At 46.8% G+C, this 27,311-nt stretch overlaps 1 protein-coding gene across 1 annotated transcript; it reads right to left on the bottom strand.

The window, feature by feature from the left end:
• Positions 1–168: 168 nt before the first annotated feature.
• Positions 169–27,311, bottom strand: LOC102240446 (tubulin monoglycylase TTLL3). Its single transcript, XM_005870087.2, is given in 16 exon segments — positions 169–1,207; positions 1,210–1,354; positions 1,357–1,449; positions 1,451–1,483; positions 1,672–1,898; positions 2,832–2,976; positions 8,502–8,937; positions 9,730–9,973; positions 13,825–13,973; positions 17,785–17,980; positions 19,236–19,334; positions 20,261–20,375; positions 22,223–22,317; positions 22,463–22,631; positions 24,540–24,631; positions 24,829–27,311. Coding segments are annotated over 16 exon segments (2,820 nt in total). The 5' UTR covers positions 25,208–27,311; the 3' UTR covers positions 169–1,004.

The following is a 27,311-nucleotide window of genomic DNA, read 5'->3' on the forward strand; positions in this document are numbered from 1 at the left end:
CTAGTGCAGTGGTTCTCAACCTTCTGGCCCTTTAAATACAGTTCCTCGTGTTGTGACCCAACCATAAAATTATTGTCGTTGCTACTTCATAACTGTAATGTTGCTACTGTTATGAATCATAATGTAAATATCTAATATGCAGGATGGTCTTAGGCGACCCTTATGAAAGGGTCATTCGACCGCCAAATGGGTCGCGACCCACAGGTTGAGAACCGCTGGCCTAGTGTATTAGTTTCCAGGGGCTGCCACAGCCAATTACCACAACCCAAGTGACTTAAAACAATAGTAATTGTTTCTCTCACGGTTCTGGAGGCCACAAGTTTGATGTCAGGCATAGCCAAGGCTGTGCTCTCGGTGAAGGCTCTGTGGGAGAGCCCTTCTGGGTCTCTTCCAGCTTTTGGTGGCTCCAAGCGTTCCTTGGCTTCTGGCTGCATCACACCAATCTCTGCCTCCATCTTCACATGACCTTCTCGTGTCTGTGTCTTCTTTTCATAAGGACACTTATCATTGGATTGAGGGCCCACCTGGATAATCTAGGATGATCTCATCTCAAGATCTTGTCAAGATCTTACATCTACAAAGATCCTTTTACCAAATAAAATCATTAGCAGGTTCTAGGTAGACATATCTTGGGGTGGGGGGTACCATTCAATCCATTACAACTAAGAAATACCTAACTTTTCAGATGGACATGGCTTGTTGGATATCTTCCTTTTAGGTGACCTTGGCCCCTTGTGAGGAAGGGACAGACCCACTATCTCTGGAGAAGGGCTGGGGTTCAGGCAAGGTCCACCCTTCCCGCTATGTCTCACATTGTAAATCTGTGTGCATTAGATGCCAGCCCAGCCCCTCCTTTGGTCTTGGGGGTTTGGGGGACTCCCAGTGGTCAGCCATTCTGGCAGTGTGTCCCAACTTCTTCCCACTGCCCCCATGATCTTGGGAAAGCCATGTCTCCTCATTCAGACTCAGTTTCATCTGTAAAGTAAGACTTATCCACCCAAAGTTCAGAGAGTTCCTGAGCAGGAAGCACCATGTCTGCCACTCTGTGGGAACTCGGGGCCTTGCTTCCTGGAGGAGTTGCTGATGGCCTCTAACTCTTGTGTGCTTTGGGGTACAGAGCCCCACACTATCCTCTCCTCACCCTCCATAGAAATGGAGCCAAGCCAATAATACTTTACTTGCTCCTTTTTATTTGGTGCTGCATCCGGCATAGGGACTGTGAGGCCTGAAGCAAGGGCTTCTCTAGCTTCACATCCCCCATACCCCACAACCCCTGGTGTGCATTGATCAGAGGCAGGGGGCCCGGAAGGTTCAGCACCTTCATGGGGTATGCTTCTGTCTTGGGTCTGTCACAGAGTCTGGCCTTGAAGTCGCCTTTGGCCTTGTTACTCCTATGTGTGCTAGGAAGCTTTCCAACTTCAAAGGGTAGAGGCCGCAAGGCACCTCCATGATGAGGACCGTGAACGTGCTTAGAAGCAACCGCCTCGGTGCAAAAGAGGGGAGAAGGGGAAGAGATGATCAGGAATTTGTCCAGGAAGGAAATTCTAAGGGAAACAAGCCCTCCCCTTGGGGTTCCAGCCAGCCTGGGAGCTGCCCTCTGCCTGTGCCCTCAAGCCCTGACCCCAGCACTCAGCATTGCCCACCAGGGAGCAAGTCATCATTTGAGCCCACCTTTCTTGGTTTCAGGATGATGGGTGCCTGCTTGAGCTCAGGGTTAGGTGGGAGGGGTATAAAAATCTTGGCAGTAGGTAGAATCATCAAGGGCTTGCCGGTGGTCAACAGGGCCTTAGAGCCCATCAGCTTGTTGTGCTGCAGTCTCAGGACCCGCCCCTGGGGTTGGCACACATGGAGAGAAGGCAGCTGCACCTTGTTGTGGAGGCTGGGGAAGTGGTAAGGGGCTGTGGGAGCAAGAGGCGCTGTGAAGGCATGGGGAGGGCCGAAGTCTGACCAGCTACCCCTCAAAGTGCGTGTAGGGTGGGGGAGGTGGGGAGAGATGAAGGCTGGGGCAGATGAAGGCAGATGGGAGCCCGCCCAGAGGCCATGGTTTGGACTCCAACAGACCTGGGTCTGCATCCCATCTCTGCCCCTTCTGAGCTGTGCAACCTTGGGCAACTTCCTTAATCTTCCTGATACCTTGGCTGGAAAGTGGGGACAATAGCACCAACCTCACTAGGTTGTGAGGACTAAAGGAGCTGGTTGGGTAGCGACACAGTGTCAACTGTTCAGTGCTGTGCAAATGTCATTCCTTTCCCCCAGAGGCAAAGGCACAACGCTGTGGCAGGAAAAACTTGGGTGCTGGGGAGAGATCTACCTGCAATTGAGTTCTGGCATCTTTGAAATAACTGCCTCACAAGGTAACTCTTTTGGAGGGGACAATACTCAGTTGTATATTTTTAAAAAATACTTTGTAAGTGGTGGCTTTTACTTGTTACTGGGTGGCTCTTTGGTGAGGTTCTGGGTAGGGGGCAAATTCAGGTGGTGAGGAAGTCCTTGAAGAGCAGGAAGAAATTGCCTGGGGTGTTTGGGGGGAACGGTCCTCCCCAGGGTCTGGAGGTTCTTCGGACTCAATAGCAATCTGTTCAAGGAGTGGGGTTGCCTATCCCCACTAGAAAAGGTGATGGTGAAAATGCAGCCCATCTTTGTGCAGGGTGGGTCCCACTTCTGGATACTGGAGTGGACCAGAGCTGTAGCACTTTTTGCCTTGCCTTTCTTCCCCTTCCCAGCAGCGGATGTGGTGGCAGTGGAGTCTGGCTTCTGGATGTGCCCCAGGTTCCTGGCCCCAGGACCTTTCCTAGGAAGTGATATGTGGCTAAGGGTCCCCGAGTCCTTGCCTTCCCCAGAGCCTTGCCGGGTCAGCAGGTGAGGGAGCGCTGTGCAGACTCCTGCCCGCCGGTGACACATCGCCATGGGCTTCTTGATGGTGGAGCCCTCTACGAGGAGCCGGATACCCACATACTGAGGCACCTCCACAGCAGGCTGTGAGGAAGAAGAGGAGACGAGGCCTACTCAGACAGTGCTGCTGGAATCCTAGGCCCAGCAGGACTCAGGGCAGAGATGGATGGAATTAGTTTCTCGGGCACCTAGTCAGGAGACACCTCTGGGCTGAGAAGCAGGAAGCCTGTCTCTGTCCTCTAAGGGGTCTGAATCGGTCCCTAGAGAGTCGCCGAGACCCTGGAATTAGTAACCCAGAGGAGTGAGGGAATCTCAGCCATGCCTCTTCTCTACTTCCTTGCCCTCGTAAGCTGCCCTGGCTCCTGCTGGAATATGTGTGGCTCTACTCCATAGACCACTGCTGACAGAAAGCTTCCTGAAGTGAGCTGGCTTCTCTGCAGAGAGAATTTGAGTTATGACACCCAGACTGATAAGAGGCTTTAACCTGCCCAGAGCCTCACCTGAACCCAAGGTTTGTGGAAGCAGAAACTAAGAACTTTAAAGAAGGCATTCTGTGGAGGGGATGAAGTAGCAAATATGCAGAGGGAGGCAGAGAAGTTGCTTCTGTGCAATTTCAGTTCCAAGCTGGCCCAGCTGATGTGGCTCAGTGGTTGAGCTCTATGAACCAGGAGGTCACGGTTTGATTCCCTGTCAGGGTCCATGCCCAGGTTGCGGGCTCCATCCCCAGTAGGGGGTGTGCAGTAGGCAGCTGATCAATAATTCTCTCTCATCACTGATGTTTCTATCTCTCTCTCCCTTTCTGAAATTAATAAAAATACATTTATTAAAAAAAGAAAAGCCAAGCTGTACTTCCTGCAGCTGGGCTCCAGGAGAGCTCCCTGTGTCTTGCTAAGAACACTTCTTTTAACCCAGAGCTAGGTTGAGGTGTTTTCTGTGTCCTCAAAGGATCCTGATTAGAATCTATCTAAACAGGGTCATTTGGAGCTTGTTCAAAATCCAGGTCTCAGAGCTCCCGGAAAGCTCAGTGGATGAGGAAAAGTTCATCTTGAAAGAGGAATCTCAGTTAATAAATGTAGAAGGAAAGAGAGAATTAGAAACTTACCATTTTGTAACTAATACAAAAGGCAAGAATTAAAACTGGATATCAAAACAAGTAGGTGAAAAGGATGACAGGAAAATGTGTCATTTGCACAGGACCAAAGTATCACCTTACAAAGTAACTGATCATTGCAAAGGGGAAGATACAGCTTACAATAGAGAGATCTGGTAGCCACCACCTTAACCCTATGGTCAGACTTAGCATCACTAATCGCAAGACACTCTGACAGTGTGCCTTGTGACACTCTGAATGAAGTACCCAGCATCACCTCTCAGGTGGTCTTGCCAACTTCTAACCTGAACCTCATCAAGCTGTTTGACCTAACTTCTAATTTACAGGACATTCAGATAACAGATGGACAGTTAAAAACCACCCCAAAGAAACAATCAGATAAACCCAGAATGTGGGACAGTTCTACAAAACAATATCCTGGTCCCTTCAAAAGATCCTAGTTCAACTAGGGGGGCAGCGGGGAGCAGTGGGGCTGTTCTAGATGAAAAGAGATTAAAGGCCCTAGCCAGTTTGGCTCAGTGGATGGAGTGCTGGCCTGTGGACTGAAGGGTCCGGGGTTCGATTCCAGTAAAGGGCACATGCCTGGGTTGCGGGCTTGATCCCCAGTGGGGGGTGTGCAAGAGGCAGCTGGTCAATGATCTCTCATCATTGATGTTTCTATCTATCTCTCCCTCTCCCTTCCTCTCTGAAATTAATAAAAATATATATTTTAAAAAATAAAATAAAAAATAAAAGAGATTAAAGAATATAAAAAGAATACCTAGCAATAAATTTAATCAAGAAGGCAAAAAGGTGAAAAACATGTACACTAAAAACTAATTGAAGAAATTGAAGACACAAATAAATGGAAAGATATTTTGTGTTTATGGAGTAGAAGAATTAATATTGTTAAAGTGTCCATACTACTCAAAGCAATGTACAGAATCAATGCAATCCCTATCAAAACACCAATGGCATTTTTCAGTGAAATAGGAAAACCAATCCTAAAATTTGTATGGAGACACAGAAGACCCCAATTAACCAAAGCAATCTTGGTAAAGAACAAAGCTGCAGGCATCACGCTTCCTGATTTCAAACTTCTTACAAAGCTATAGTAATCAAAAACAGTATGCTATTGCCATAAAAATAGACACATAGCCCTGACCGATTTGGCTCAGTGGATAGAGCGTCGGCCTGCAGACTCAAGGGTCCCGGGTTTGATTCCGGTCAAGGGCATGTACCTTGGTTGCAGGCACATACCCAGTAGGGGGTGTGCAGGAGGCAGCTGATCGATGTTTCTCTCTCATCGATGTTTCTAACTCTCTATTCTTCTCCCTTCCTCTCTGTAAAAAATCAATAAAATATATATTTAAAAAAAATAAAATAGACACATAGTGACCAATGGAACAGAGTAGAAAGACCAGAATTAACCCCACACAATAATTTATGACAAGAATATACACATGGGGAAAGGACAGTCTCTTCAATAAATGGTTTTGGGAAAACTGGGCAGTCACATGCAAAAGAATGAAGCTGGAACCCTATCTTACACCATATACAAAAATCAACTCAAAATGGATTAAAGACTTAAACATAAGACCTGAAACCTTGAATTCCTTTAAGAATAAATTCCTGGAAGAGAACATGTACTATGCTCCTTGACATCAGTCATGATGATTTTTTGGATTTGATACTAAAAGCAAAGGCAACAGAAGCAAAAATAAACAAGTGGGCTACATCAAACTAAAAAACGTCACAGCAAAGGAAACCATCAACAAAATGAAAAGGCCAATAAAAGAAAAAAAATGAAAAGGCCAACCAAATGGGATAGAATATTTGCAAATCAAATACCTGATAAGAAGTTAATATCCAGCCTGGCCAGTGTGGCTCAGTTGGTTGAGCATCATCCTGTGCACCAAGAGGTTGCCAGTTCAATTTGGGCTCAACCCCCAGTGGGGGGCATGCAAGAGGCAGCTGATCGATCTTTCTCTCTCATCGATGTTTCTATCTCCCTCTCCCCCCCTCTCTCTTCCTCTCTCTCTTAAAAAAAAAATCAAGAAGTTAAAGGAAGCAAAAATGCTAACTTGAAAAAATATATGTACCCTTCATGTTCATGGCAGCATTATTTACAAAATCAAGTCATGGAAACAAGCTAGGCATCCATTGACAGATAAATGGAGAATAAAAATGATATTAATACACACACAAAATGGCATATTATTCATCCCCCAAAAGGAGGAAATCTTGCCACTTGTGACAACATGGATGGACCTTGAGGGCATTGTAATAAGTAAAGTCAGACAGAGAAAGACACACACCATATATTCTCAGTTATATGTGGAATCTTAAAAAAACTGAAACTAAAATCAAACAAAACAACTGAACTCATAGAAACAGAGAGCAGATTAGTGTTTGCCAGAGGCAGGAGGATGAGGAGTGAGTGAAATGGGTGAATGTGGTCAAAAGGTTTCAATTTCCAGTTATAAAATAAGTCAGTCCTGGGGATGTAACGTACAGCATGGTGATATAGTTGTTAATACTGTGTTGTAGATTTGAAAGTTGCTAAGACATTAGACCTTAAAAGTTCTCATCACAAGAAGAAAATTTTGTTAACTACATGTGGTGATGGATGTTACCTAGACTTATTGTGGTGATCATTTCACAATATATACAAATACCAAATCATTATGTTGTACACCTGAAATTAATGTTATATGTCAATTACATCTCATTTTTAAAAACGACAAGCAACTTTCAGAGATCTAAGTCATGCCTGATAGGTGCCTGTAGGTCTTCCTGGTATGTCTCAGTCTCTCAGACATTTTGAGTTAGCAGAGAGGTCTGCGACAGCAGGGCTTCTACAATCTTGAGGCTGTTGTGCTACAGCGGTCTCACAGAATAGAGAAGAGCTCTGATGTTTGTGGACATGGCTTTTGTGTAATATAATGGATTAGAAATTGATATATAAGAAACACATGGCCCTGGTCGGGAAGCTCAGTTGGTTAGAGCATCGATACGCTAGGGTTCTGAGTTTGATCCCCAGTCAGGGCACATACAAGAACCAAACAATGAATATATAAATAAGTGGAACAAAAAATTAATGTTTCTCTCTCTCTTTTCCCCTCTCTCTCAAATCAATAAATAAAAATTAAGAAAGAAAAAGAAACACACAAGGCTTTTAAATATCAACCTGGACTAGAAGGGACAGATGCAATATGAAATAAGAATGAAAAGAGGCTTTTGTAACCCCAAATTTCTATGAGCAGGTAACAGTCTAGGAACTATTGAGAATGTTCATGGAAAAGGAAGGGTGATTCTGGGCTGAACTGAGATCCCAATGAATGGAAGCAAGAGCCATGGAGAACTCCTAGGAAGTAACAGTGGTTCCTAATAGAAAAACTAGAAATATATGTTAGGACTGGATTTCAGAATTTCTATGAACCAATGTTTCCTGTGTACTTCCCACCCTAACCCTCCTTTTTGGGCAGGAGTGTCTATAACAACAGCAGCAGCAGTTTCCACTAACTCACTCTCTGTACATCCAGGCCTTTTACAGGTGATGCCATTTATAATGAAATGCCTAACAACGTTATCTATATATATAAAAGCCTAAGCAACCATAGCAACTGAAACAACCAAACGGATGATCAAACAGGCTGCGTGGGGCGACCAGGCTGGCAGCGGGGTTAGTGAGGGATGAGCAAACGACTGAGCAGCAGGCTGTGTGGACAAACCAGCAGTCGGACATCCCCCAAGGGGTTCAGGATTGGAGAGGGTGCAGGCTGGGCTGAGGGGACTCCCCCACGCCTATGCACAAATTTCATGCACCAGGCCTCTAGTTAGGTAATAACAATAGCTAAAACCTCTGTAGCATTTACTATGTGCCAGGCACTATTCTAATGTGCTTTTAACTCATTTAATTCTCACAACCTTATGAGGTAGGTACCGTTTTCATTAATGCTTTACAGATGAGGAAACTCAGGCCCCTTACCCTCTAGACCAGGGGTCCTCAAACTACGGCCCGTGGGCCACATGCAAATACAAATATTGTATTTGTTCCCGTTTTGTTTTTTTACTTCAAAATAAGATATGTGCAGTGTGCATAGGAATTTGTTCATAGTTTTTTTTTTAAACTATAGTCCGGCCCTCCAACGGTCTGAGGGACAGTGAACTGGCCTCCTGTTTAAAAAGTTTGAGGACCCCTGCCCTAGAGATTAAGAAGTTGTTCAAAGTGACAGAGCTTGTAGTTATTGAGCAGAGATTTGAAACCAGGGAGGTTCAGGAATACCATGCTATACGCCTCTGTGGAAATATTACTCATACAAATTAACTCATTTCATCCTCCCACACCCCGTGAAAAGATGGTAGTAGCATCTCCATCTTACAGATGAGGAAGCAGATGTACTAAGTCACTGGGCAGGACCAGGACTTGAACTGGGTCTGTCCACTTGCATTACTATGGGGCTATCTGGAAGGGATGAAGATTCCCTGGGGTTGTGCCTGGGCCCGGACGCCTCACCTGCTTGTAGATGAGCTCAAAGGCTCCCGTGTCACAGTTTCGGTCCAGCCGCCGGTCAATGACCACACGCAGGGTGTCGGCTTGCACACCGGCGCACAGCTGGGCGGTGACAGATGTGGAGGGCGCCATGGTGGGGCTGGCATTGATCTCGATCAACCAGGGCTGGAAGTTTTCACCAAACACAAAGTCAGCGCCATAAAGCTCAAAGCTAGACTTCCGACACTGCACAGTGTCCTGAGAAGTCTGCAGAGCATGGATCACTGCAGCCTTCATGCCAGGCACGATGACATTGGACCAGGCGTTTGGGGCCCCCATGTCCTGCAGGTAGGCCTGGAACTTCTGGCTCGACCACATGTTGTTGGAGGGCAGCAGCGGGTGCCGATGGCACGAATTCTCCAGGTGCTTCTGGATGGAGTTGTTGCACAGGTGCACTGAGCTGGGGCAGAGAAGAGAAAGCTGAGGTCTGAGCCCCTTTGCCCCTCCCGTCCAAACCTGGGGAGGGCAGGCAAAACCTAGACCCAGCCCAGGACCACTGTGGACCATTCAACTTGAGATGGGTTCCTGCTGGGGAGGGCAAGGACGAAGGCTTGGGGCCCATAACATTCTTCTAGGGCCAGAACCAATTTTACCTCTTAGGACCTCTTCTGAGGGCACTAACTATAGAGAACACAATATTAAGTGCTTTGGGCCAGTGTCAGTTAACCCTCCCAGTGCCTGGGAAATAAGAAGGTGCTTAAGAGTATGGGCCTTGTAGTCACTAAGACATGTGCTCAAGTCCTGTCTTCACCACTGACTAGCTGTGAGATGTTTCCTCTCACCCCACAAGTTAATGCTGCAACTTGCTTTTTTCCTCTCAGATTTCTCCCGACCACTCTTTACCCTGCTCTCCATTTCTTTTTATTTTTCATATCACCTTTTAGCCTATTAGATGACTTTACTTATTTTCATTGCTTGTCTGTTTCTCCCATTAGACTGTGAACTCATGAGAGCTAGGCTCTTGTTTTGTTCACCACTGTGTCCCAAGCGTCTGGAACAGAGAATGGCACAGGGTACACGCTCAGTAAGTATCAATGGGTGGAAGGATGGTCGGATGGATGGCGGGATGGACGGAGGGTCTGCCTGCCTGCAGAGTCTGTGTTTGGAGCCCAGCATTACACTGGAATTGCCTGTTTCTTGCCAGCTTCCCAACTAGACTGGGGGATCATGGGAAATGAGTGGTGGGGCTCACTTGTCCAGGTTCTTCAGGGAGAAGGGCTGCGTGGAAAAGCGGATGTAGCTGTCGTGGTAGAACCACACGGTAAGTGGATTCCAGTCGGTCACCAGGAACCACTGTCTCAGGTCAAACTTGGTGCCAAAGATGAGCAGGGGCCGCTCGATATACTTCTGCACAACCCACTTGCCATCCTTCATCAACAGGGGGTTGCCGTCCACCAGTTTCAGAATCTCCTCCAGGTGGTCCATGCACATGATGCCTAAGGGGAAATGGAGTGGTCAGGGACCAGGGCAGGCTCTGGTTGGAAGAAGAGCTGGAGACTATAGACAGCTCACCATAAGCTCTCATCCCCACAGAAAAGACAGAGACAAGTGGGTAAGGCTGCCTGCCTCAATCAGACCCTTTTGCCTTTGGGAAAGTTGAAAATCTGCTAAGGGCTTCAATATTTTAAAATTAATCAGTTTCACCCTGGTTGGTGTGGCTCAGTTGGTTGGGAGTCATCCCATGCACCAAAAGGTTGCCAGTTTGATTTCCAGCCAGGGCACATGCCCGGGTTGCAGGCTCAATACCAAGTAGGGAGCATGCAGAAGGCAGCCAACTGATGCTTCACTCTCACATAGATGTTTCTCTCCCTCTCCTTTCCTCTCTCTCTAAAAACCTGTTAAAAAATCAGTTTTGTTTGAATGAAAAGGAATATATACATGAATAAAATTTCAGACAACACTTGTGCTTTTGGAAAACCATGCACAGCCCTGGGAAATGTTGTTCAGTGGTTAGAACATCAGCCTGTGCACAGGAGGGTTGCAGGTTCGAACCCTGGCCCCTATGGGGGCATGTGTGGGAAGCAACCAATCGATGTCTCTCTCTCTCTCTCTCTCTCTCTCTTTTTCTCTCTATCTCCTTCCTCCTTCCCTTCCACTGTCTCTAAAAAAAAAAAAAAAAAAAGAACCAATGGAAAAATATCCTCGGGTGAGGATTAACAAAAAAGAAATAAACAAATATATACACACACACATACCATGGACATATATGACTTTGATTAGTTTTTCAATTTAATTAACAATATAAAATGAGAAACAAAGTAGACAGTACAAAAGGGTATACAATTAAGAATGCATCTCCTAAAATCAACCAAAAAAATGAGTTCGCGTGTCACCTCTGACACGCGTGTCATAGGTTTGCCATCACTGTTATAGACTATATACTTAAACCAACACTTTGTTGTTGTGGTGTGTGTGTGTGTGTGTTATTGTTGTTTTAGTTGCAGTTGATATTATTACCCTCCTTATAGCCTTAAGGTTTAGAGGATTATTTTTCAGTTTTTAAATTACTGGAGAGCAATGAATCAACATTTTCATAAGGTAAAGAACCTAAACTTTAGGAAACCATTTTTTATGTTGTTTCTAAAAGAAAACCAATTACTAAATTCATTCACAACCATGAAGAATTTTTGTTAATCTTGTTTGTGTACATGTGTATATACATATTTGACATATCACAAGTAGAATGAAATGTAAATATTAGTGTAGTTTCATTGAAAATCAATGAATTTTTATTGTTATTAAAAAACATGCTTAAATTAAAATTTTAATTTATTTAAAAAAAAGAAAAAAAAGAATGCATCTCCTTCCCCAGAGACAGCCAACTGCAGCTTTCGGGTCCTATGGGTATCCTTCCAGGTGGTGGGAGAGTCTACTAGTACGTGTGCCTCAGTTTCATAGGATTCTATACATTTAAATGTGTTACGGATATAGAATAGTGCTTGGCACATGGTGAGCATTCAGTAAGTGTTAACTCAAACCATTATTATTAGTCACCTGTAGAATGAATTCCTAGCCATAGATTTGCTGGTTCCAAGGTATGTGCATTTTTCCATTTTATGTTGCCAAAGATGTTACACTGATCTGCACTCCAAGCAAGAGTGTATGATACTGTATTTGCCTGCATCCTACCTAACACTTATTTTTGCCATTCTCCTGGGTAGAAAATGGTATCTTATTTTAATTGTACCTCTTTTATAACTAGTGAAGTTAAGTATCTTAGCTTATAAGGCATCATTTTAATGCTGATAAATATCAGAATTGTATTGCAAACCACACACACATACACGCACAAATCAATCCCATTCCTTCATTGTTAGGCCCCCTAATAGCCAGATGATTTGCCAATGACACAGAATAATTTGTGGCTGGTTCCCAAGCCAGATCCTTTCTCAAATGGCTAGACTGATAACCAAGACTCCCCAAAACACAATGCCTTGTGTAAAAAAAAGGTTAACAGGGATCACCATTGTGGGGAGGTAGAGACTGAGAGGAATTATAGGTGCGGTCTTTCTTGGGTGCAAATGTTTCCTTCCTTCCTTCCTTCCTTTCTTCCTTCCTTCCTTCCTTCCTTCCAGAGAGGGAGGACAGAAGAAAGAGAAACATCAATTTCCTTTTCCACTTATTTATGCATTCATTGATTGATTCTTGTATGTGCCCTGACGGGGGAATCGAGCCCAAAACCTTGACGTATAGGAATGACGCTCTAACCAACTGATCTACCTGGCCAGGGCCAGGTAATGTTTTATTTCCTGATCTGGGTGCTCTTTCCTCAACTGCAACAATTCATTGACTTGTACACTCACAATGTGAACCCTTTTCAATGAGGTATGTTATATATACATTTCAATTACGTTTTTCTAAAAATGGAGAGAGAATTTTTAAATTTGGTGCTAGGTACATGGGGATTCATTGTGTTATTCTTGCTAGTTTGTGTCTTTTAAAAGTATCTATAACAATAAGCTAAATTTAAAAGAAAGGCATATTTAGATGTTCTGAAATAGGGTGGTCTCCAAGATCTACTGTTAAGAAGAAATATGCAGAATGTCAAGGGGGTGGGGGGGAGGAGACATATGTAATACTTTAAGCAATAAAACAAAATTTTTAAAAAAAGAAATATGCAAAGAATAAATGAGTAATACTAAGTCATATTGAAAGATATGGAAAAATGAATAGTATGTTTTTGTTTAAAATAAAATAAATCTCTCTCTCCAAATGCATAGAAGGAAGTATAGGGGGGAAAAACACCACACCAAAAGTTAACAGTAGTTATCTTAGTGAAATCAAGGGTGGCTTTTGATTTTGTCTTTCTACTTTTCTGTATTGTCTAATTTCTTAAATATAATAACATGTATTTTTATACTTAGAAATAAACAACAAAACTATGTCCAAGGTAGAAAAAAAAAAATTCATCCACGGGCAGTATTTGGAGGGATCTGCCAAAAGTCTGTTTTCTACATCTCAGAAGTTTTTAACCAGTGTTTAAAGGCTGGGCAAAGGCACAACTCCAGCGTGCTGGCTCTCCTGTTCAGATTCCATTCACAGTGGGCTGAGCAGCCAGAATAATAGCACTCATGTAGCAGTTACTATGTAAACGCACAGGATCTAAGTACTTTACATATATTATACTTACCTCATCCTCTCAGGTAGGTATTATTGACTTCATTTTACCAATGGTGAAAATGAGGCACAAGAGGTTAACTAACCTGGCCAGAACTTTACAAACAGCAGGAGGTAGAGCTTGGGTTTGAACCCAGGCATTCTGGCTCCTAGTATCCATACCCTTAACCACTATGCTATATACCTTACAAGGGAGGCCAAATCCAAGAGCCCTTAGAAGACAAGCACCTGAGTATCACCAGACCTACCTAGAGCATCATCCCAACTCTGAGGGCAGGAGAGGAGAAGCTGCATCGTCACAGCAACCAACCTTTATGGGATGATCACTCTGTGCCAAGCACCATGCTGAGCTTTCTTTAGATGCACCATCTTGTAATTTTTGCCTCATAGGAAGTCTTATCATCTCTCATAGGTGAAAGAACTGAGGTTCAGAGAGGTGATATAACTTGCTCAACGTCACACAGCATACTGATAGCAGAGCTGGGATTCAAATATAGGCAGCTTGACTCCAATAGAGTCTGCACTATTGACAGCCTGGCCTCTAGATCAGCGGTCGCCAACCGCAATTCTGATATTTATTTCCGTGAGGTCCGAAAGGTTGGCGGCCGCTGCTCTAGATGGTGAGGTAGGCTGTAGGGTGCTGGTGCAGGAAGCAGGGGCTGACACCCACCTCGGCCACGGGACTTGGCTCCTGGCTTCACGATCCAGACGTTGCGATCTCCTTCCATGTCTATCTGGGGCACCAAGGCCCGCAGCTGCTGCAGGATGTCCTCACAGCGCTGGACCTGAGCGTTCAGGTGCCTGAGTTCTGCCCCCTCGCTGTTGGGGAGATAATGGGTCTTGGGTAGGGCTGGACCCAGGGACTGCCTGGTGGACAAGGCAAAGGGAGACACAAGCTCCCCTGGCCATGGTCCTACCAGCCTTGGTCGTGCCCTTCCCTCCCTAAAGATCCAGATAGGTCTCTTCCAAACCTCCATACCCACCCTCAAGCTGCCCCCCAAATTCTTATCTACCCAGGGCATCGTCCCAGACTCCTGGAATGGGAAAAGGCACCACTTATTACACCCCACACCTACTCCAAAAACTCCATTTTCTGCCACCTCCCTTTCCATTACATTAAAGTTGCCTTTGGCAAAATTTAATCATATGGCATTTAATGGTGAGGCTCCACTATGCGCCAGGCTTTGTAGTGAAGGGCTTTACATACATTATCTCTAGTCCTCTCTGTGGCCTTGCCAGGAAGGTATTACTGGTCCCATTTTAGAGCAGTGTAAATTGAAGCCTGGAGAGTTAAGAGACTTGCCCAAGGTCACAAACTGAATTTAGAGGCTGAGCCAGGACACAAACACCATCCTGCCTGATTCCTCCATCACAACTGCTTTTGAGGGTTCATTCCCCTTCTAATCTGGACCTAACACTGGTTGATAGGTGAATCCCTTCCTAGTCTAGTTCTTTTCAGGCACACCTGTCTCACACATCTCCTTGCTCTATTTCCCTTCTCTTCCTATCACCTACCGCCTGACATCTACGCTTATCGGTTACATCTGTCTCCCCTCAATGGAATGTAAGCTCCGTAAGAGCAGGAACATTTGTGTAGCTGTTATTCTCTGTTGCGTTCCTACCTCCAAGCAGTATACCAGCACTCCCTAAAAGTTTGCTAAATGAATGAATGGTTGGATAAGCAAGTACTTTGGCAGGAGCTTGCCTCCGTAACTGGTCTGCACAGATTGGGGTTCGCGAACAAAGAGAGACCCTGTTCCCTATAGCAGTGGTCGCCAACCGGTGGTCCGTGAGGCCTGAAAGGTTGGCGAACGCTGCCCTATGGGACACAAAATGTCCTGAAATAAACCAAGTCACAAAACACCCCAGATGGCTGCCTCGCCCAAACTCTCCCATTTCTTCTCTTCTGAGTTGGAAGGAAGCCTCTTTAACACCTTGGCCTCTTGCATGTCTCCAGCCATGGAGAACTCATCTTTCAATAGGGAGGCAGCAGCAACCACTGGGGCAGTGCCAGGAACAGGGACAGCCAGATGGAAAGGGAAGCAGAGCCTCTCAGTCACATCTAAGTCCTGACCCCTCCGGCTCTAGAAGGCCTACTGGAAACTTTTCCATGGGCATCTCACAGTAACTCTGTCACATGAGAATGGCAGGGGCACGTGTACTTTGAAAAAGTATGTTCAACATGACAATATGATTTTATATTTAGCAAAAAGAAAAACAACCAGTGTGTTTGTGGAAAGTCAACCTAATAAAAGCCTGGCTGCTGAGTCATGGATTTGTTTTAAAAGTTTAGAAACACAGACAACAGCATGGTGATTACTAGAGGAAAAGGGGGCTGGGAGGAGATTGAAGAGAGTATGGGGGAGGGGTGAGTTGAGAAACATAACAGTTAATATTGAATGAATTAATGTATGCTAACTATCTGTACTGAACAACTCAACACTATGTTATATGATGCAATATTTTATGAAATTCTGACTTTTGAGAGCTTCCTACAGCCCTCTTCAAACTTGTCCTATACCCGGAAATAAATAAGACTCGAATTATTTTCACGTAATGTTCTAACGCAGTCTCGATAATTCTTAGTTTAAGAAGGGTGACTTTACATGTTCTGGTAGCTAAGGTGAAAGTATAGGGTCAATTTCATTTTCTAACATTTAAAGAAGATACAAATGAATTATCAATGACGTGGGTTTGCTCAGTATGTCATTTATTCAAAGTTATTTATTAGTTCTTCAGTCTCCTCTATCAAATCATCCTGTTCTATTAGCCCCACCCCAGCTGAGGCCCTCATCACTCCCATTTGAGTTTGTGTTCCTTGAGGGAAGGGACTATGTGCCATTTCTGGAGCCTGGCACAATACTTGGCACACAAGCTGAGTGCTCTCCTGCCCGAAGGACACTTCTCCCTCCTGTCTCTCCTGCACTCCTCTACTGAACGGATTCTCCCCACAACAGCTCCAGCCTCATCTCGACACTCCTTTCCTCTGCCCAAGAACCCTTTTCCACCCTGGCCGGTGGTTCGGTGGTTAGAGCATCAGCCCGAACACTGAAGAGTCTCGGGCTTGATTCCTGGTCAAGGGCACGCACTGGGTTCCAGGTTCGATCCCTGGCCCGAGTCGGGCAGGTGCAGAAGGCAACCAATCAATGTGTTTCTCTCTCTTCCCCTCCTTCCCTTCCTTCCACTCTCTCTCTAAAAAAAAAAAAAGAAAGCCCTAGTTGGTTTGGCTCAGTGGATAGAGCATCGGCCTGTGGACTGAAAGGTCCCAGGTTCAATTCCGGCCAAGGGCATATGCCTGGCTTGTGGGCTCGATCCCCAGTAGGGGGTGTGCAGGAGGCAGCCAATCAATGGTTCTTTCTCATCATTGATGTTTCTTTCCCTCTCCCTTCCTCTCTGAAATCAATAAAATATATTAAAAAAAGAAAAAGAAAAAGAAAAAAAATGAATGGAAAAAACATCCTTGGGTAAGGATTAACAACAACAAAAAGAACTCTTTCCCAAAGTGGGTTCTGAAAACACAACCCCTCAGGATGCTTGGCGGGGGGGGCACCACTAGGGTCATACAAGTACAGAATATACAGTAAGCCCTTAATATTGTCAATAAATTCTGCAACTAAGTGAAATGACATAGAACAAAACCAATTTTACCATAGGCCAGTGGTCGGCAAACTGCGGCTCACGAGCCACATGCAGCTCTTTGGCCCCTTGAGTGTGGCTCTTCCACAAAATACCACCTGCGGGCGCACACATACAATGGGATTGAAACTTCATGGCCATGCACAGAAGTTGGTATTTTGTGGAAGAGCCACACTCAAGGGGCCAAAGAGCCGCGTGTGGCTCGCGAGCTGCAGTTTGCCGACCACTGCCATAGGCTAATTGATATAAACAAAAGTTAAGTTCTATAGCATCTCATCAACATTATAACCAAACAAAGTTATTTGAGGACCTGCTGTATTGCACTCTCTCTCTCTGAGGTATATACCACTGATATGTTTTGAAAGGCCCTGCACCAAGGAAACCTGTTTTAATTAACTTTGTTTAACCCAATGTTTTCCAAATATGATTGACCACAAAAGCCCTTCCTTTTCCTCCCACCCCAATAAAATCAATTTACATTCTACAGAATTAGCATCCTATGTAACACACTTGGGGAAACACTGGCCTCTAGGATAAAATCTAAATGACTGAATAGATTCTTATTTTGTGAGTCAATACTGAGTCCATGCTGAGCACATGATACAAATTATCCTGTTGAGTCCTACCTTTGAGAAAGATATTATCTTAACTATTTTGTATTTGAGAAAAAGCTCAAAAAGATTAGTGACATTCCCAAGGTCACAGAGCTTAAAAGGTACAAAGCTAGGACTTGAATTGAGGCCATGATCTTTGTGACTATGCTATGCCAAGATCCAGGAAGAATGCTTTCTACCCCATCATGGAGGTAGTGGGAGCCCTTAAGAGCTCCTGAGCAGGAAAGCACAGGGAGAACAAAAGGGGGAGGCTTAGGGAGGAGGTGCAGGGCTACACTAGAAAGAGAGAATTTGTCTCTGACTGAGCTAGCTCAGAACATGGAGGCCCCCCACAGCAAGGGGCACGGCCATGTCCCACGCCCTGGTGCAGAGGTACTCACTGGACCACTTGGTAGTAGCGCTGTAGGAAGTGAGACCAGCCCTCAGGGCTGAGGAACAGTGGGGCCTCCAGGTCCCGGTCAATGTCCAGGTGGGCCAGGTTGTTAAGGTGCTCCTCGCAGGCGCAGAGAGCCTCATCCACAAACTCTGGAGTCAGCATCACTGGCTTTTTCTCCAGTTTCTTGGGCTGCTTGCCTGCTGCAGAGGTAGGGAGGGGCCTGTCACTCTCTGACAGGTAACCTGACACATGCCATGGCACCCACGGCTCCAATGCCTGTCACTTACTGGAGGACTCATCCTAAATACACCTGAGGCCCAGCACACACCTACATCTCTTACTGCCCTGGGACCTGCCACTTACCAGAGGCTTTATTCTAAATTCACCTGAGACCCTAGTGCTCACCCTTGGTCACCACTGTCCCAGGACCTGTCACTCACTTGAGGGTCCACCCTAACAGTCCCCAGGGCCTCTCAGCCCTATAGCTCCAAACACATGCACCCTCTCTGCTTGTGGGGCCTCTGACACACCTGTAGCCTTTGTGCCCCTGATCCTGGCATACAACAGTCTTCTTGGCACCTGACACACCTAGGGAACTGCAATGGGAAGGCCTCCCTCTGGAAGAGACAGGGATTTCCCACCTCCCAGTAGACCTGCCCCTTATGACCCTGAATCCTTGGCTGAAAGGTCCTGGATTACAGTATGGGGTAGGAGCTAAGTCCAGAGAGAGAAAGGCAAGTAATAGGTGGAGCCAACATGGAATGTGGCATTCTCTGTCCCCCTCCACAAGGCACTAGGGGTCCTCAGACCACATGAAAAAACTACACGGTTTCACTGCTTGCTTCCCCACAGAGATCCTGTCCCAAGACAGGACTCCGTCTGTCCTCTTCGTCTGTCATTGCTGGAGAGCTGGCCACATGCCAGGCCCATGGGAGGGCTGAATGAGGCAGTGGATCAATTAACAAATGGATAGGAAGAGAGGTGGGTACAGTCGGGACAGAAGAATGGATGAGTGGTGGACTGGAGGACAGACAGGTGGTGGATAGGAGGATGGAAAAGCAGGTGGATAGATGGGCAGATGGATCTGTGGAAGAAAAGGTAGGAAGGTGGAGGAGAGATGGATAGGAAATGTGTTGCTGAGAGAAGGTAGGTGAATGAGTAGATAAATAGTGTGGGGATAGATGGAGAGATAGATGGATGAATGGATGCATGGGTAGGTAAATGTGATATCAGTGGGTCTGTGGGTGAGTAGGTAGATAGATGAGTAGATGGATGGAAGGACAGATGGTGGGTAGATGTATGGATGGATTGGTGGGAAGGGGTAGTGGATGGGCAGATGGATGTGGATAATACAGATAATTTATATAGATAATGTGTGGGTGAATAATGAATTGATGGGTGGATGTGTGGGAGGATAAATGGGTGAGGGAGTGGAGGGAACCACACAGTATTTACCTGGGGCCTCTTCCTCTTTTGCCTGGACAGAACATGACTTCCATTCGGACTTTACCACCAGCTTGAGAACGTTGCGGGCAGCTGTCAACCAGAAGTCCTCTGCTCCCAGGGCAGGAGATACTCTGCTCAGCCCTAGGCTCCAGGCCTGTTCTGGTTCTGGAACCTGATCATGAACTGCCCTATTTTGGATCCAGAACCTGACTACTTTCTGACTCTAGAACCTGGGTTAGAAACTGGCTCCTATTTCAACTATAGAACCAGACCCAGAATATGACCTGACTTGGCCCATATTCTGCCTTAAGAATCTTAACCTATGCCCAGTCGGCATGGCTCAGTGGTTGAGCATCGACCTATGAACCAGGGGGTCACAGTTTGATTCCCAGTCAGGGGCATGCAGGATACAGCCGATCAATGATTCTCTCCCTCTCCCTCTCTCCCCCGCCCCCCACCTTCCTCTCTAAAATCAATGATATAGATATATAGAGATATATAAAGAATCTCACCTAGACCTGTTGTCTAATTTTTCTCTTCTGTTCCTGATAGATTCTTGATATTTATTCTAGTCTGAGAACCAAACCTTGGCCCAAAACCTATTTCAGATCTGGAGACTAATTTAAACCTACCATCTACTCTGACCTGAATTTAGAACATGTTTTGGAGCTGGAAACTATTGTGCCTTAGAAGTCCAAAGTCTAGAGCCTTTTCTGGATTAAGAACCCAATCTAGCCAGTGGCATTTGACACAGGCCTGGAACCCAAACTCAGCCTATCGACCAACTTTTAGAACCTGCTCCAGAACATAAGCTAAGCTAACTAAGACCTTCTGGAGGTCTGGGCTGACCAAGCCAGGAGGCTCATTAAGGGAGGCACATTAGGGAAAGATAAGGATTAGGGATGGAGAAGGAATTCTGTTGGGGTGGACAAGAGAATGAAGAAAGAAGCCCTTTGCTCTCCAACACCAGCCAGGGCTTTAGCCTTCATCCTTCAGCTGGACGGGTCCAGGCACAGGGCTGGGCATCTCCTTACCTATGAAGGCCTTTTTGTCTTCCTCAACCCCCAGGTGGTAGCAGCGTGGGAAGAAGGAGTCAGCATCAGCCTCATCAAACCATGGCAAATTCCGGAGATTGAGACATAGACCCACCTATGGAATTAGCTGCTGAGGGGGCAGGATGGGACTTGCCCAGAGAACCTCACAGGGGCTCCCAGCCTCGGCACATGCCCAGACAGTTCAGGCAGACTCTACCTGGACATTCTCAGAGCCTCTGCCCACTTGCTAGGCCTGACTCGCTCATATCTATTTCCGTATATTTGCCCACACAGCCCCTCTGCCAAGAATGCCCCACATCCCTCTTACCCACCCTTTCACATTCTTAATGATCTGCTTCCTCTAGGAATCCCTTCCCAATCCACACCAAAAAATACACTAACAGGTGCAATTATAAAGACTTCATTCTTGCCACAATCCTAGAAGATAGTTTTACTGGTATTCTCATTTAAAGATGAGGAAACTGAGGCTCAGAGAGGTGAAGTCACATGTTAATAAACCCAGGTAAGATAGAATGGATTCATCAGCCAGATATCCTCTGCTCAGGAGATAAAGACCCTCTTGCTCAGTCATTTGAATCCTATTTTAGTCAATGTCTACATGTGCCAGACATGCTGCAGGGGTTGGATTTGAACTCAGGACTGTCCAACTCCAAATCCCACTGAATTATAGACCAAACTCCTCCTGAGAACTCTCTTACTGACAAGGAGAGCAGGGAACTGGGGTGCTAGCCCAAGGGCTGGGGGTTGGAAACTGTAATGCCTGCTGTCCTGGGGAGCCCACCTTTGTGGTAAATGAGCCAGCCCGGGCATAGTGGTTTATCATTTGGTCCTTGGAGAGGAAGCGACAGTCCAGCACATCCCGCCGAGTGGTCCAGATGAAGTAGGGGATCTCATTCCGAACCATGCGGGACTGGGGAGAGGAGACATGGGAGGCTGGTGTGGGCAGCACAAGGCTGGAGGAGGCTTCTTCCTGCCCTGTTGAGCAGGGTGAGTGAATGGAAAGAGAGGATACTTCCAAGGTGGCCTCTAGCCCACATACCATCTTTGTGTAAAATAAAATAAAAACAGCTCTTCCTCCAGGGCACATACTTGGTGAGCAGGGAGCTTGCAAATTCTGGGGCCAAATGCCTCTAGGCAGTGACTAAGCCATACAGCTGAATACCATGCCTTGTTCTGGCCCATGGCCATCAATGACTTGCTCAGAGACAGGACAGTGACTCTAAGCTGATGGGCACATAGCACGTGACAAAGGCTCTACATCTCTCTATCTTTCCTACAACTCTGGGAGGTAGGATTATTAATAAGCACTAAGACCACATGCTAGCCCATGTTCTCAATACTTTCCATGTCATCTCATTTAATCCTCACCAAACCCCTATGAGGCAGATGTTACTGTGGTCCCCATTTCACAAATGAGGAAACTGAGGCACAGGAAGGATAAGTGCTTGTCCAAGGGCTGCCAAGGTTGAGCCATATGAAACAGAACGCTCAACCTTTCCTGACATACAAAAATGGCAATTTGGTATAGTTCGACTTAGTAAGTGGTGGTGGAAAGACTTGAAGCCGAGTGTCCTCACCTCCACACACAAATCCTCCACATCATATCAGCCTCTTTCCAAGCTTTTTAAGCCCTTCCTTCCAGCCTTCGCTTGCCAAGGGCAGAGGAAGGAGATGAACTATGTGGCTTTTAGTTGGAAGGGGGAATTCCTAGGCATGGAGTTTGTGCCAGCTTCTGATACAACCTAGCCGAGTTCTGATCTCACGCTAGCCTTGTCTGAGCACCACTGTGTCCCTCACCATTCTGCTGGCCCATCCAAGCTTTAGAGAGGCAATTAGGTTTTATTGCCTATGGGGAAACTGAGGCTCAGAGAAGGAAAGGACTTGTCTAGGGTCATCCAGCTGGACTCTAATGCTCTCCCTCCAGCCCCCTTAGGCCCTCACCATCACAGCATGTGTCCCATCTAGGTTATCCAATTGCAGTACATCATCATTGAAGAGTTGTGGTAGCTGGAACACCTCGTCCTCATCTTGATCGTCTGCAAATGCAGAGAGAGCCCAGGCCTGGTGAGGCCCCTGTCCCTGCCCCATAGGCCCATACCAAAGTCTCAACCCTGGGACAGTGGAAACCAAAGGAAAGCCACTTGAGAGAGGCAGCTTGTGGAAATGGAGGGAACTGCTCACCATCCTCAGTGATGTCGCTATCACCCGTTACTGAGCTATTCAGATGCTTCTGGGGTGATAGCAGGGTGGTGCCCGACGAATGGACCATCTTCTTCTCCACCCAGCCCCTGCGGCGCAAGAGGCACCGGATCACCGGGTAGTGGCCTTGGATCATAAAGATCTTCTTCTGCTGTAAGGTGAGAGAAGGATACTTGCTCAATACGTACTGCCTATGTGCCAGACATAGGGAATGGTGAACCAGAATTTTGTTATTCTAGTAAAGGAGATAGATTATAAACAAGTAGATAAATAAATATGGTTGTATCAGAAGCTGGCATAATTTTGACTACAAAGTTATGATAATAGTTAATATTTATTAAACACCTATATGTGCTAAGCATATATATGTGTGTGTGTATATATATTACTAACAATAACATGTATTTTTAACAGATGTTATTATCCCCATTTAACTGATTATGAAACAGAGGCATAGAGAGGATGAATAGCTTGGCTACACAGTGGTTAAGTGAAAAAGCAGGGATTTAAATCCAGGTAGGCTGACTCCAAAAACTGGACACTTAATGGGGATTCAGAGAAACTAGAAATACATACAGTCAGGGGATGTGGAGAAGGAGCCACGAATTAAGAGCTGGACAAATGGCAGTCTGGACAAAGGAAAAAGTATGTGCAAAGGTCTTGAGGCTAGAGGGAGGTCTAAAGGAGTTGGAAGGGGACCAGGGTTAGAGTGGAAATGAGGGGAGAGCTCCTGAACAGGGAGGTCATGGCTAAACTGTGGAAGGTCCTGCAGGCCTTGGACATGGTCTTGAATTTTATATCAACAGCAGTGTGCAGCACTGAAGGCTAAGAGAGGGAGTGCTGTGACTGGAGGCTGTGAAAGTTTGGCTGGCTGCTGTCTGGAGAGGAGATGGAGGAGACAAGGGTGGAAGTAGGGAGGCCAGTTAGAGGGCTGCTGTGGTTTGTGTGGGAGAGAAATCACGATAACTAGAATGAGGGTAGCTACAATAGAGAAGGGAAGTTTCATAGAATTGGGATTTGTTCTGGAAATACAGGTGACTGGTTTTGCTGATGGGAGTAGATGTGTGGGTGAGTGAACAAAAAGATCAGATTTCTAGCTTGAGCAACTAGGAGATGGGGAAGACCAGAGACTAATGATGACTGGGTTAGGCAGGAAAATCAAGAGTATGGTTTGGGACATGGAAATGATAGTAAGTTCTCTGGATGGAGATGTCCAGTAAGCGGCTGGATCTGCCAAGTGTACAGTTAGAGCATAGGCTGGGCAGGAAAGGGCATGCAGGGGGCACAGCACCCTGTCTGGACTCACAGCCAAGGAGACAGGTGTGGGGAGGGATCCAGGGAACCACTAAAGTCCCAGGCACCTTCAAAGCAGCAGCCAGGGAAGGAGGAAGGAAAACTAGATGTGAGCAGAGAGCCGAGAGGAAAGGGTGTGTGGGGCAGCGGTGCAATGACACAGGTGCCCAACCAAGATTGAGACAGAAAAGGGGCTGCTCCTGGGACTTCCCTAGTTCTCCCAAGGAAGTGAAGAAGGGACAGAAACAGAGAGGTAGGAGCTGAGGGGCGAATGCTGGGTAAAGAAGTAGACAAGTCTGCTAAATGAAGGGGTATCAAAAATAGGGAGGGCCCTAGCTGGTTTGGCTCAGTGGACAGAGTGTCTGTCCGACTGTGGACTGAAGGGTCCCGGGTTTGATTCCGGTCTAGGGCACATGCCCGGGTTGTGGGCTCCATCCCCAGGAGGTGTGCAGGAGGCAGCCGATCAATGATTCTCTCATCATTGATGTTTCTCTCTCCCCCTTCCTCTCTGAAATCAATAAAAATACATTTAAAAAATTTTTTTAAATAGGGATGTATTTGCAGGTGTGGGCTAGAAGGGGTCAAGGGGGACAAGGAGGGCATCTGTAATACTTCCAACAATAAAGATAAACTTTTAAAAAATAGGGAGGTATTTGAAGATGGGTGTGGAATCAAGGAGTTTGTTTTTTAAGGATGGAATAAATTAGTTCAGGGAGGCAGATTGTGCCATTCTAGAACCGCCCCTCCTTCCCTAGCCCCCTCTGACCTTGACAGCTCTCTCCACATGGATCTTGGCGTTTCTGAGCCGGCCCATGTGCGGAGAGTCCTTGGACAATCCTGACCAGAGGACCAGGGAACCTGCGGAAAGATGAGTAGAGGGGGCTCAGCCTAGCATCTCTCTGGCCCCAAATGCCCATGCCCCTGCTCCTTCTCTGCCCTTCACCCGGATGCCCACCCTCTATCGCTCTTCTCCCGACCCCCATTCCCTCCACCCAGTCGTCTCTTCCTCGTCACTACTGCCTCGACCAGGATGGGCTGACCGAAATGGGCCTCACCGTCCTGCAGCGGGGCATCATCAAGGGCTCGGGTGTGCGGGCGCCCCAGGGGGCGTAGAACTGCGGTGCCCTGGGCGTGAGTGCCATGGGCGAGCGACTGGATGGCGTGGCTCCCGGCCAGGCTTTTGCTACCAGCACGAGCCCCGTCGGACCAGGCGCAGGCGGACCTGGGCCATGGCAGCGTCTCTAGAGGCCGAAACTCCGAGCGGTGTGCCCAGGGCCACGGGACGGGGTAACTGGTGCGTGGCTCAGGCGGCTGCGGCTTCTGCGGCCAGTTGCATACCGGGCTGCCCTCCAGGCGGTACCAGGTGGTGGAGCACGGGTGTCTGACCCTCAGGTCCCCCGCGCTCCGGATCAGCGCCAAGCGGGGGCCCTGCATGCGCCTTACCGCGCTCGCACGCCCTCCCTGCGCCCCGCACTGCTGCCTCTCGCGGGATTGCAGAGCAGGGTCCTAGGGTTCGAGGCTCCGCCCTCTGTTTATTGTCGCCTTGGAAACCATTCCTTGCCACAATCAGGCCGCGGTTGGCTGGTTCCATCAGGCGAACTCTGAACTTCACCTGCCCCACACCCTTGATGAGAGCACTGATGGCGGAAGCGCACAGTACCGGGTTGCCAATTACTACCAGTGCCATGGTTTTTCATTGAGCACTTCCTGGGGCTCCAGTCATTTCACAGTATTTATAGAGGATCACGTCCTAGGCAATGGGCTGGGACCTAGGTGATCCCTGACCTCATGGAGTTTAGAGCCCAGTGGAGAGGAAACAAAAAGTAAGCAACAAAGGTATATAACAGCTGTAAGTATGGTACGGGCAATGAACTACAGCCAGGAAAGTGGCATATTTTGGATAAGGCAGTCAAGGATGTTCTCTGAAGAGGTGACATTGAAGCCAACGCCGTACAGAATGCAAAGGTCAGGAGTTGGCCAGGGAAGAGGGGAGAAATAGCATTCCAGGGAGAGGCAAGTCTCAGCAACAGCCCTGAGGAGGGTAAGAACCTTTCTGGGGAACTAAAAGGATGCCAATGTGGCTGGAGCCTGGTGAGGCGGGATTGCATCTGCAGGGCCTGACAGATGGGGCTAGGAGCAGGTCCTTGGGGACAGATTTGAAAGACCGTATATGCAGGAAACAATGATCCAGCACAGAACACACTTCTCCCTTCCCCCACCCCACAAAAATTGGAAATACAAAAACAGATCATCTTTGTCAACTGCAGGAAAAAATGTAACTGGATTTATGCACAGCTCTCAAGACAAGACTAAGCAATCCTTTTGGGCGTGGTGGCAAAGTAGTATCCTCAAGTCACAGGTGAGATAAATAAGACTCCAAGATGTTACAGAATTTGCCTCATCTCAGAGCCAGCAGTGGAACCCAGATCTGATTCCAAGGCCCCACTCTTAAACACAAACACTGTTAACATCATGACCCCATGTTATCACTCTAAACTGGTTGTCTATTGGTCATGGAAATATGGGTAGTTTGAGAGGTAAACTCTAGCAGTGCCCATTTAAACAAACTCCAGGGAAGAGAGTACCTGGTCCAAAAAGCCAGCTTTGTGTTGTCTCTGGCTAGATCTGCCCATTCAGTGAAGGTGGGTCCTCCACCTAGGTGTCCAGCCAACCCCATCCCCGCAGATCACCCTTCCCAACCCCCCACTGGCTGGTGACTGGGTTTCCCAAAAGACATGTCCCCAGGAGAGGGCCAGCTGATTGGAAACCACCCAGTCCGTTCTCATCAGGGAGCAAATTTGGTTTTAGGGGATCCAGATCAGAGGAGATGGATCCATGACAAGAGAGTTTTGGCTGGCTCACCCAGGCAATGCCGTCCTGTGAGGGCTGAGTGAGCAGCTGCCATACTCTATAGTGGCTATCTTCACTGTGAGCACCTTTAACATTCACTGCAAAGCTAGAACACAGTCATGTGCCCCAGAGTAGGGCACACCTCATTCTGCAAGGCAGAAGGAAGAGGTCACAGAGGTAAGTCATAAAGGGGATGATAGCTATCCGAGTTGCCCCCAGCCCCAGCCCTTTCTCCCTTTAACATCACCTTGTCCTCTACTTCAAGAGACCCGTTGGCCATCTAGAACACTTTTGAAAGCTCAGCTCAAAGGCCAACCCTTCTGAAACTCTTCCCGGCATCCTCCTCCATAAATATATGCCCTGTGGGCCCCAAGACTTATAGTGAATATGAAACACTTCAACACATCTATTTACACACCTGGCTTTTACTAGTCCCCCAAATCTCTCCAAGACAGGGATAATGTCATCACCCATGTCTAGATGAGGGAAGTTATCAGCTTGCATAGTGGGCTGGTGGAAAGATCAGCTATTGTTTACTTAGTACCGGTATAGCAGGAACTATGTGAGATTGTTTACATTAACTATCTCCACTTTATAATTTACTCAAATTCAGCAAGAGTTTGGACTCATGCTGGGCTGATGTAGCTCAGCAGTTGAGCGTCAAGCCAGAAACCAAGAGGCCCCCAGT

Source organism: Myotis brandtii, unplaced genomic scaffold (assembly GCF_000412655.1).
Source record: "Myotis brandtii unplaced genomic scaffold, ASM41265v1 scaffold312, whole genome shotgun sequence".
NCBI classification, from domain to species: Eukaryota; Metazoa; Chordata; class Mammalia; order Chiroptera; family Vespertilionidae; genus Myotis; species Myotis brandtii.